At 32.1% G+C, this 12,895-nt stretch overlaps 1 protein-coding gene across 2 annotated transcripts in view; it reads right to left on the bottom strand.

Moving 5' to 3' along the window:
• Nucleotides 1–12,895, bottom strand: part of TECRL (trans-2,3-enoyl-CoA reductase like) — a 137,697-nt gene that overhangs the window by 36,397 nt on the left and 88,405 nt on the right. For both annotated transcript variants that reach the window (XM_058722420.1, XM_058722418.1), the window contains exon 9: nucleotides 1,442–1,499. In XM_058722420.1, coding sequence (XP_058578403.1) covers nucleotides 1,442–1,499 — 58 coding nt within the window. The remainder of the gene's footprint in view (nucleotides 1–1,441; nucleotides 1,500–12,895) is intronic.

Here is a 12,895-nt window from a genome sequence, read left to right as displayed (position 1 = left end):
ACAGAGCCCTAGGGGGTGCTCAATCCTACAAACCATGAGATCATGACTTGAGCCAAAATTGAGAATGAGACACCCAGCCAATTGAGCCACCCAGGAACCCCTGAATTTTTCATTTTCATATAATGATACCAGAATCCAGACAAGATGAAGAAACTTGAGCAAGGTAATGTTGTTAAGGGTTCATAGTCAAGACTAAAATTAGTGGTATTCATAACTTTGGTAATGTTAGTATTTTTTATAGGACTGTATTGTGTTTCCACACAAAAATAAATCAGACTATCAGAACTTTTAGGCTTCAAATACATCCAAAGAGAACTCAGTAAATCATGAATATAGATAAGATAAAAATGGCATCCAACCATTTAATTAAATGCAGGCTCTACTGTAAGGCAAAAGCAGACAGTAAACCACTATAGTACTGGCATTAATCTGTTAACATTTTTCAGCAAGAGAGAGTACAGATATTTTCAAATCATATTATAGTTATTTTATATATCTATGTATCTACATCTATCTCTATATGTTCATCAATACTCAAGAAGTTGAGTAGTTATCACAGGATTATGTAATGTAATAAAAATGTTATATATTTTGGCTTTTTTATACATTCACAAATATACCAACATAATAAATTTCCTTTTTAATTCTATATGTGTAAGTATTATTCTGGAAAATGTTTCACCAGTCTGCCAGAAATATGCAAGGCAAGAAAATGTTAAGACATTCAGGTAGATATTAAAACATACTTGAGACAAATACACGTTTATATTTTCAGTGAGATTGATAACAAAATGAAATCCAACTGTTGACCATTGTTATTTGAAAGTATAATATAATCATGTATCATGTACAAAAAACAGTGTGAATCCTTACATATAATTAAACCTGAATGACAGGACTGATTTACCAAGAATAGCTTTAGATAAACAGTATAAATTTAAAAAAAATTTTTTTTAGCTAACTACTGAATTCAAAATGTCCTCCTAGGCATTGCTATTTTATAGCTACTGTATTTGCTAAACAATGATCACTTTTACAAGAAAAAAGCTTAAGAAGTCAATTGAAATATAGTGAGATTGTGTCCATTATTATGCAAATTAGATCAAGATTGAGAGTTAAGAAATTAGATCTGTATCACTGAATTTTATATTGCCTTTATTAGTAATATCTCTTTATTTTTTCATATATTTAAGTGAGGTTATCATTTGTTCTGAGGAGGGCATGCATACTTCATTTTAGAGAAACCATTATTAGGAAATATGATTTAGTTCAAATATTTGAAAAACTTAGGCATAAAGGGGCTAGCCTTGGGGTAGCATATTGTCTTAAATGTTTCCAACTATTGCTTTAAAAAAGTGTTCTCTTAAGGCTTTGAAAGTAATAATTAACATCACACTAGATTAACTCACACTAGAGAAGATAAAGAGAAAAAGGGACTAACCTGTGTGATTAGGATGAGACAAAATTACATTGATGAAATGATTTCCAGCTTCACAAATCTGTAAAACATTTAAAAGTTTTCACTGTGGTATACCTGTTCCTCTCTAAAAATTGTATTCTCTCTCTATATACTAATGTCCATGTAATATATTAATTCCAAAGATCCAAGAGACATATTATTACTCTAATTGCAAGAAGAGGACATGTTGTATTGTAACAGTAAAAAAAGCTGTTGAATATATATTGAGTTAACATAATGAGTCACATTGAGGTAGAAACTTTGAAGATATTATTGACACCTTTTGATAACTAGGTTCAAATTTCCTTGTTAATCAGGCATTGCTGACTATATGCTTTGTACTTGTTTTAGTAGGTAAAGTTTGCATGCTATGAAGAGGTAAGTCACATCGGGAAAGATAGATTTGGCAATGGTTAACATGTTCTAAATTCATTAGCACAGCAGCACTACTTCAAGGGTGGTAGTGTGATTCCCAGGTGGATTCAGCTCAGTTTAGAAAAGTTATTGTAAGAGGTACTGTCCCACCAAGACACTTGCTGCTTGTCTGTCATCTGGCCCCTTGATCATGCACGCTCCACATGTCCCTGTAAATATGCCACTATGACCCTCTAAGAAGCTTGTGTTACTAACATCTTTGGAGAGGGGTTGGGGAGGGCTAATAATTTTCCCAATTTGCAACATGTATTCCCAGAAGTTACAAGCCTTATCTGATTAACACAAAGTGTGTATTCAACATTTAAATATTATGGTATTAATAACAGATTGTTATTCAAAACCTTTATCGTTTAGGGTCATCCAAAGTTTTACTATAATATATTCCATAATTGAGCATGTTTTTAACTCAGTGTCTTTAATGCTATTAATCTCTTAAAATATACCTGATTTTGTTCTTTTCAACAATTTCTGTATGGATTTATTCACATTTTGTAATTGTAGAAGAAGCTCCTAGTTTCTCAAGTTATCATTAGGAATCAAAGTTGAATTTCACATTTTCAGGTAATAATTTTATAGTTGAACTTATTTGTAGGTGAATGTGGTTAAGAGTGTGGACTTTTGTTGGACTAATTTGTGTTCAAAAAGCACATCTTTTAACTTACTTTTTAGAGATTACGTGATTAAGACATTTGAAATTCATTTCTTCACCTAAATGCAAATATTACTTCCTATCTCATGATGATTATTTTAGGATGATTAAATGAAATCCAGTGTCTGACATATGAATTGCCCAATAAAATTATGATAATTTTAGTTACCAATATCATCAGTTAAAAACTTCTCCAGAGAGGGCTGATGGCCCAGAGCCTGGAGCCTGCTTCCGATTCTGTGTCTCCCTCTCTCTCTCTGCCCCTCCCCTGTTCATGCTCTGTCTCTCTCTCTCTCAAAAATAAATAAATGTTAAAAAAAAAATTTAAAAAAAAAAAACTTCTCCAGAGAATGATCCTACATTGATTGATCTTCTCTAAATTTCTGTGTCACACATTGGCTACACTACAAAACATATAATTACCAAATTAATAATATGTTATATTTGTTTGATCTTAATACCTTTGCTCATCTTTCAGTCAGATAGAATGTCATACTCATTTTTCATCACTCACAGTGCCAAACACACAATGGAATATATGATAAAAGTAAGTAGTATTAATAAGCAAATTACCTTAGCAAATCTTTGTAAACAAATTATATTTTAGAAATACGGATTTTCTTCTGGTGAAATGTATTCACTTTTTGATTCTCAATATTTTATACTTATTCAACCATCAAAATATTTTCTCCTTCTTACATTTTACAGCTAAATATGGAAACATCAATCTTCTACCCAAAGTATAGGCCATGGAAAAAAGAGCTTTTAGGCTTCAGTCAGACCACTAGAATAGCTGTAACTAATGCCATAATTTAAGATTATGTGCTCCATGAAGGGCCCAGCCCCAAAATAAAACATATAACATACTGAAATAAGAAAAATAAAAGAAGGGGATTAAAAAAAGTTGTAAATAAGCCAACTAGTCCATTGCTGTCTACCGATGAAATGCATATCTATATACATTCCAGGGGTGGAGAGAGAAAAATAAACACATCAGCTATATCCATATGCCTAGACATACTTAGCTTATCATCAACTTAGCAACTCCATAATGGATTTTAAAGAGCAATGTGACTATTTTCAATTTTCACCTTAAGCACTCGGTTTAAAATGCTGAAGAATGAATGAGTCCACTATAGGCTAACTGCCCTAAATTGAAGTGGTTGATATAATTTCCTCTTGGATCCGGGCTGAGTAGGATTAGAAAAATTCAGTCAGTGCTATAAAACTCAATATACGGTTCTATTACCAAATAAAATTTCAGAAGCACATTAAATGTGAAACACTGGAACATTTTTCAATATGATTTATACATTTCTCCTGGATTGATTCTTTTCTAAATTAGATGTATTCATTTGGCACATTATATGTTAACACAACAATTTCATAAATAAAGCTTGAGGAAGTTGCTATCATTAGGTTTGATTTTTACATTACTTAAAATTTAAATTATCTTATGTAGCAAAACATACAAATGCAATCTACTATGAACTGTGCATGATTCCTACGTAACACCGATGGTAAAGACATTGTAGATAATAAGTACACAGGAACATAAGAAAAAAAACCAAGGAAACATTGTCCAGATATTTTAAGAAAAAAATTATATTTAAATAATACGTGCAAGAAGAAGCAGTTTTCCTGCATTATAGTAGTAGAACAAATGAGTTTCAAAATATTTCATTTGATTTGCTCATATACAAATTGATAATTTGGAACAATGTTACCCTCTTTCAAAAAGTTTAATTAAAAAATAAGTTTAGGGGCGCCTGGGTGGCGCAGTCGGTTAAGCGTCCGACTTCAGCCAGGTCACGATCTCGCGGTCCGTGAGTTCGAGCCCCGCGTCAGGCTCTGGGCTGATGGCTCGGAGCCTGGAGCCTGTTTCCGATTCTGTGTCTCCCTCTCTCTCTGCCCCTCCCCCGTTCATGCTCTGTCTCTCTCTGTCCCAAAAATAAATAAAAAATGTTGAAAAAAAAAATTAAAAAAAAAAAAAAAAGTTTATATTTTTCAGACACATTCACAGAGAGATCAGCAACTCAGGGGCATTGCCAGAATCACCTTACTTACAAAGAACAAGATGACCTAGATTTTAAAAGTCACTAGGAGTTTGTGCACAACAATGTGGATACACTTAACACTACTGAGTTGTGCACTAAAGATGGGTAAGATAGTAAATTTTATGCTCTTTGGGTTTTTACCATAGTTAATGTTTTTTTTACTTCCCTGGATATATTGTTTTAATTGCAAAAGAATTTTAGAAGAGTAAATAATGAAAATTCAAATGTACTTTCATTTGGAAGTATATGTGTTGCTTAAAGTAAATCTAAAAAAAAATTTATTTTTGCTTGTTTCATATAATCTTTATTGAGTAGCTTGACTATATGTTGTGTCATTCTATATGAATAATAGGGTGTTAGTGATTCAATAATCCATTTTCCTCTTGAGCGTTAACATCATATTGATAAGTATAAAAATAAATTTGTCAGCTAATTGAAAGTATCACAGTGTTTACATGAGAAAATAATCTTTTCCTTGAATGTTTTGATTTAGGAAGTAAATGGAAACACTTATTTTTTCAGCACTCTCAGTATTCTCAGTTCTTTGACATTTCAATTTTATTTTTAATTATTGCTAAATATTTAACAATGTGGGATGGATGAAATAGGTGATGGAATTTAGGAGTGCACTTGTGATGAGCACTGGGTAATGTAAGTGTTGAATTACTGTGTTGTACTCCTGAAACTAATATTACATTGTATGTTAACTAACTGGACTTTAAATAAAAACTTAAAGATAAATATATAGACCTTAAGAAATATTTAACAATATGCATACAGGGCAGGGAAGTATCAAATTAATAGCTCATAAAGGACTTTTTAGTTACTATATCAGAAGTGTGGTTGTCCAAATTTTTATCAAAATATTCACCATTAAATCCCACTGTTTCCATATTGAAAGACATGATTGGATCAGAATATATGGAATTTCAGTAGTAAAGATGCTTCTTGTTTACTACTCGGTACTGTACCTCAGTCCATAGCATGTTGTCATTATGGTAAAGATGCCTATGACCAATGTCTAGAAGAAGGCCAACTTGCAGAGGTGCACTTTTTTTATTTACATTCTAGTTAGTTAACATATAGTGTAATATTGGTTTCAGGAATAGAATTTAGTGATTCATCACTTACATATAACACCCAATGCTCATCACAAGTGCCCTCCTTAATACCCATCACTTATTTAGCCCATCCCCCTCCCATCTCCTTGCCAGGAACCTTCAGTTTGTTGTCTCTGGAGTTAAGAGTCTTTCCCCTATGTTCATCTGTTCTATTTCTTAAATTCCACATATGATTTAAATCATATAGCATTTATCTTTCTCTGGCTATTTCACTCAGTATAATATACTTTAGCTCAATTCACATTGTTGCAAATGGCAAGATTTCATTCTTTTTGATTGCTGAGTAACATCCCATTGTGTGTGTGTGTGTGGGGGGGGATGTATACAACATCTTCTTTATCGATTCATCAGTTGATGAATGTTTGGGCTCTTTCCATAATCTGGCTATTGTTGATAATGTTGTTATAAGCATCAGGGTGCATGTGCCCCTTCAAATCAGTATTTTTGTATCCTTTGGGTAAATACCTAACAGTGCAATTGCTAGATCATAGAGTAGTTCTATTTTTATCTTTTTGAGGAAATCCATACTGTTCTCCAGAGTGGCTGCCCCAGTTTGCATTCCCACCAACAGTGTAAGAGAGTTCCCCTTCCTCCACATCCTCAACAACATCTGTTGTTTCTTGTGTTGCTAATTTCTGTAATGTTCTTTCTTGAAAGCTTCATCAAGTGAAGCATTCTCTACTTATATAAGTGAAAATTATGCACCTAGGGAACAAACTCTAAACATCCTAATATAGAATTTGTAGCCATCAAATAGTCAGACTGTGTATTTTGTCTTAGTAAAATTATTTTGGTTTCCAGTGTAAAAGTCAGTAATCTTTATTCTGTGATGTAGTAATATTTTTATAGGAATTAAAATGATTATTTCTGTCTATATCTGTTCTTCCCAAAATTTCATATATGTTATATATGTTATCATTATTATTAGTTATTGGCAGATGTAAGTTTATCATTTGAGCAATGTGATGGTCATTTTATTAATACAATTAAAAAATAGAATCTGCGGGGCGCCTGGGTGGCGCAGTCGGTTAAGCGGCCGACTTCAGCCAGGTCACGATCTCGCGTCTGTGAGTTCGAGCCCCGCGTCGGGCTCTGTGCTGACAGCTCGGAGCCTGGAGCCTGTTTCTAATTCTGTGTCTCCCTCTCTCTCTGCCCCTCCCCCGTTCATGCTCTGTGTCTCTCTGTCCCAAAAATAAATAAAAAAAAACATTGGAAAAAAAAAAATTTTAAAAAATAGAATCTGCTAAAATGTTTCTAACACTGATAATCAGGTGTGTTTTGCATTTCAGCTCTTAATTTTTCTATTTCTAGTATAATAAGTATTATTATTATAAGTTGTGTCTTATTTATTTTATCTTAATATTTCAAGGAAAATATTGGATCACTATATAATTATGGAAAGCTTCATCTGTGGTATGTATCAACTATTATAAGCTTGAGAAGTTAGTTTCTACTCTTAGGGATAAAATATATTCACACAGACATGATATTTGATAATACAAGCCAATATTATACTGTTTTAGCATAGGTTTTATAACATGATAATTTATATCACTATGATCATAATATTCTAATAATTTATTTCAACTCCTAATCTCTATTTTTATTATGAAACTCATTTATATACATTTCTATAAGAAAGGATAACATGTATTGTATTCCAGAGTAAATATATCCAATATGTTAATTATGGATTTATCAGAAAATATATATACTAAATGATACTTTTTTTCCATTAAGACTTTTTTAGAGCAGTTTAACATTTATAGCAAAATCCAGGGGAAGGTGTAAAGATTTTTCAAGTACTCCCTGCTCCAGTACATGCATAAGCTCTCCCATTATCAATATCCTCCACCAGAGTGGTACATTTGTCACAACTGATGAACCACAATAACACATTATAGTCATCCAAAGTTCATGGTTTGCATTATATGGCTCACTCTTGATGTTGTTTGTCCATTCTAAGTTTGGACAAATGTATATTGCCATATATCCATCATTATGGTATCATGCAGAGTATTTTACTGTCCGAAAAACTCTCTGCACTCTTCCTGTTCATTTCTCTCTTCAATCCTTGACAACCACTGATCTTGTTACTGTTTCCACAGTTTTGCCTTTTCCAAAATGTTATCTGTTCGGAATCATACAGTATTTAGCCTTTACAAAATGGCTCCTTTTATTAATTAATATTCCTTTAATCTTTCCCCATGTCCTCGCATTACTTCACAGCTCATTACTTTTTAGCACTGAATAATATTCCATTATCTGGATGTGTCATAGTTTATCCATTCACCTGCTTTGGCTTAGTTGCTTCCAAGTTTGGGCAATTATGAATGAAACTGCTATAAACATCCATTTGTAGGGTTTTGTGTAGTCATAAGCTTCTAATTCCTTTGGGTAAACAAGGAGTACAATTGTTGGATAGTGCAGTAAAAGTGTATTTAAGAAACCGCCAAGCTGCTTCCCAAAGGGGCTGGATCATTTTGCATTCCCATAGCAATGAATGAGAGTCGCTGTTGTCCCTCATCCTTGTCATCATTTGGTGCCATCAGTGCTCTAGATTCTTGGCCATTCTACTCAGTTTGTAGTGCTATCTCATTTCAATCTGCATTTCCCTGATAGCATATGACTTGGAGCATCTTTTTGTATGCTATTTACTATCTGTATATCTTCTTTGGTAAGGTGTCATTTTTGAATTCAGCTGTTTATTTTCTTATTCTTGCATTTTAAGAATCCATTATATATTCCAGATAATGATTTTTTATCAGATGTGTCTTTTGCAAATATTTTTTTCCTAGTCTATGCTTTTCTTCCCATTCTCTTGATACTGTCTTTTGGAGATCAGAAGTTTTTAATATTAATGAAGTCTAGCTTATTGGTTATATTCTTCTTGGATCATTTGTTAGTGTTATATCAAAAAAGTCATCGTGGTACCTAAAGTCATCTAGATTTTCTCTTATGCTAACTCCTAAGAGTTTTATGGTTTTGCATTTTGCACTTAAGTCTGTGATCCATTTTGAGTTAATTTTTGTGAAGGGTATAGGTCTGTGTCTGGATTGATATTGTGTGTGTGTGTGTATGTGTGTGTGTATCTAGTTGTCCTAGCATCATTTTATTATGACTATTTTGTTCTATTGTATTGTCTTTGCTCTAACCAATAAATTTCACTTTTGAAAATGAGTAACTGTAGAGCTCTAAACAAAAGTTCAGATATTGCATTTATATTATTACAGGGTATGAAAAGTAAATTTTAGTAGTTATTTTATGACTTTATTTGTTGCATGAAACTAATACTTTATTGTACAAAACTCATTATAAGAGATGATATTTTCACTCAAAATTATAACTCAAAGTATTTGATTTGAAATTTAGTGTTTAAAAATAGTTTACTTTGTTTCTGTGGTCTATCTCATTATCACATTTCTGGGGGTCCCTGAATTATTTTTTTAATCCATAGAGCTTTCATGAAATATTGTATAAGACAAGAATGTGCACATATGGTAAAGAATATAGTATAAAAATAGCATCATAGAGTAAAATTTTAAAAAAGATACTTCATAAATATTGACTATGTGGTAAATGATTACTAAAAATACATTTATGATTATTATTTTTTCAGAATTTTTTCTATATTAGCTTTGATTCTATATATTTTAGCAATGATATATTTTAGCATTATAGTAGCTGCTGTTTTTAATTTAAATTATTACTGTTTTTAGAAGTAAGTCAGTTTTAGCTAAAACATAAATGATAATTATAACAAATTATAATAAAATCAATTTCCATTAATTTTACATTATTATTTTTAAAACTAGTTTCTAAACAAATTATTTAAGAAGCAGTAGTAACTCCAGCCAAATTTGCATATAAAGTTGATTCCTGTTTATGTTATTACGTATCTTAGATACTTGAGGGGATTTGCGAGGAAATTAAATTGACAAATGATGAGAAAAGGTAGAGTCCTATATTTTAAGTCTTCAATAAAAAAGTAATGTGAATCTTTTTTATTGGTGTCTATAACTGTCTATCAACAGTGAGCAAAAGATAGAAAAAACTGTCCCAAACAAACCTGAGCGCGATGCTGAGAATAAAAGCATTACCTTTGGCACACTTTTCATCCCTTATTTATCTTCCCCCCACAAATACCAAACATTCAAGCAGTTTCCTGGCCTTACTGCAGTTCCCATTGCATGGCCCCACTCTCCTCCAGCCTTGCTATGATATATGCTATGATAGATAGTGTTCCCAGCACCCTCTCTCCTAATCAAAAATTACTATTCTATGCCCAAGGTCCTTCTTAAAGAGGTTCAGTGTTACAAGTGAAGTTGTGACTGCTTGAGAAGAGCATAATCTATTACCTCTCCAAGAATATTTTCATTTTAATAAAAAAAATTAGGGGCGCCTGGGTGGCGCAGTCGGTTAAGCGTCCGACTTCAGCCAGGTCACGATCTCGCGGTCCGTGAGTTCGAGCCCCGCGTCAGGCTCTGGGCTGATGGCTCGGAGCCTGGAGCCTGTTTCCGATTCTGTGTCTTCCTCTCTCTCTGCCCCTCCCCCGTTCATGCTCTGTCTCTCTCTGTCCCAAAAATAAATAAAAAACGTTGAAAAAAAAATTTTAAAAATAAAATAAAATAAAATTAGCCTAAATGACTGGATAACTAATGGTGAGACTGAAGACACAGAGAGCAAAACAGGAAGTAGAGTGATTTTCAGTGTTTTGTAAACCATGTCTTATATGTTATCTATTCTCTAATTTCCTACGTTGTTGAAGACAGTAAGAAATTCAGGAGAAAAAATTCCTCTTCTGGTGAAGTGCTCAATGCACAAAGAATTGATGAACTGTAACTGCTCCTGGAGAGTAAAACTAAAGTGAGAAGAAGAGAGGATAAAGAAAACAGGAATATTATTTATAAAATAGCAAAATATTAAAAATTATAGAATATATTTTGTTTTGCAATAGGGTTTTTGTTTCTTTGTGGGTGGACTTGAGTTCAGAGAATGAAGAGAGGTCATAGAAATATGAAGACACTGGGTTATAGCGTATGTCCACATTATTTCTAGCAGAAAAACAAAGATCTAAAAGTTGTGGAGAAAAATATTATGATGCCTTTATGAATTTGCCTAATTTTGATTCTACTTGTTTGGTTTTTTTCCCTTATAGATTTTGTGATTTCAGAACATATTTGAGAGAACAAAGGCACATTGAAAGTCAGAAAGAATTTACACAGAGAGGGAGGTGATAAAATACTTCTCAGAATATAATATAAGCATGGCAAAACTCACAAAAATCAAAGAGTTTCCAAAAGGAATTATACTCTAGTTTGGAATGTTTTAAGTGTTCATTGTAAAGTGTGTTGTTTTGCTTACAGTATATTTTGCTTCATATATTAGAAAACAGAATGGCAGTAGAAAAAAAAACAGAAGGCGGGAGCAAAAGAGAAAATCATAATTGTTAATAGTCCACAAAATGCCTGATTCATACATAAGTCATTAAGAATTAATTATGACCTTATTGAACATAGTTCTCATACATTGTCTTCTAGCCAGATGATAATGTGGCTCTACACACAGAAGCAAATTCAACTTTAAATGAATAAAGCATTTTTTCTTAGATTAAGAGGGTACATATATCAATAAATGAAGAACAGGAAATTTTGCAAACATTTGCAGAAAAATTAGCACTTGGAATTAAGATAGGCATTTTCTGGGTAGACTTTATATTATACAAGACTGGCCTATGAATTTCCCCTGAGTTTCTTCACATAATAGTAATTAATTATAATATATGCTGATAATCTTACTATAATATAATTTTAGATGCACTTGACTTAAAAATATGTGCTTTTGGGGCACTTGGCTGGCTCAGTCAATAGAGCATTCAACTTTTGATCTCAGGGTTGCTAGTTGGAAGCTCATGTTGGGTGCAGAGATTACATAAAATTAAACTCTTTAAGAAAAGAAAAAGGTGCTTTTCTTTCCAAACCATTTGCATATACATTTTTGTGATATATGTGAAAGGCACACACTTAGGCATTCATTTATTATGAATGAAGAAAATGAACCTTGAAATACAGAATGTTATGCTCACAGTGATATGGTAAGTATCTTCAATTTAGGTGATAAATGTGCAAACTCAAACAACTCAGTTTTTATTAAATTCTGTATTAGAATCAGTTTCCTAACTTACATCTTAATATCATATTTTATTTGTGAAAAATAAATGTGTTTTGCCTGCATCCAACATTATTAGGAAATTCCAGGGCTAGCAGGCCTTTTTAATTTGCCATCACAATTTATAATGTTAAGAGAGTCCCAGTGGCCCCTCTACCTTATTTCTAAATGTCTACTTGCAACAGAATAGACAAAATTCAAAATTTTGACTTTTAAACAAGGTTTTCTCAGATAATACCATCTATAATTGAAAACACAGATGTTTCTTTTTATCTTAAGTCTAGGATTGAGATAGTCAATGTTTGTTATGTGCTTAGAAATGTGGAATTAAAGTCATTGTATTTACCTACTGTCTATATTGGACTTAGACAATGCTACTATTTATCACTATTTATTTTGAGACCTTGGCCCTTATAAGACAGCAACTATGATAAAATTACAAGACTTGCCTAATTCTCCTCCTTCTTATTTTCTCCCCATGTGAAATGTATAAAGAAACATTGATTAATAAAAGAATGTGTGAAGATTGAAAACTAGTAGCTTAATTAGGAGACAGCGTCTTTAAAAATCCTGGGAAAAAATGTATAGTGCAAACTATTAGAATTTTGCTTGCTTCCAATTATACCTTTTTTACACTAAAATATTATAATTGTTATGACATTTTTAAAAAGCTGTAACTTTTTTAAAACAAATTTTATTTTATACTAGAGCCATGGATTCATGGCTATACCACATTTGAAAAAAGGAAAGAATCAATAATATTATATAAATGGGAAATGTGTAAATATTTACACAGAAATAACGGAAACCAAGTTGCAAAACTCTTGTATAGTGGTTAACATCATAAGGAGAAGAAATATGAGAGAAATGATCATACATGAAGTTAAAAATATATCAAAATAAAAACCAAATATGTGGTTATTGTTTTGTTTATCCACTAGTTAATTCTTCCATTTGCTCAAATTTACTGAGTAGTTAATATACAGAGAACATTAGATTTGGTACA

This window comes from Neofelis nebulosa, chromosome 3 (assembly GCF_028018385.1).
Source record: "Neofelis nebulosa isolate mNeoNeb1 chromosome 3, mNeoNeb1.pri, whole genome shotgun sequence".
Lineage (NCBI taxonomy): Eukaryota > Metazoa > Chordata > Mammalia > Carnivora > Felidae > Neofelis > Neofelis nebulosa.
This window is presented reverse-complemented; position numbering and strand designations above follow the sequence as displayed.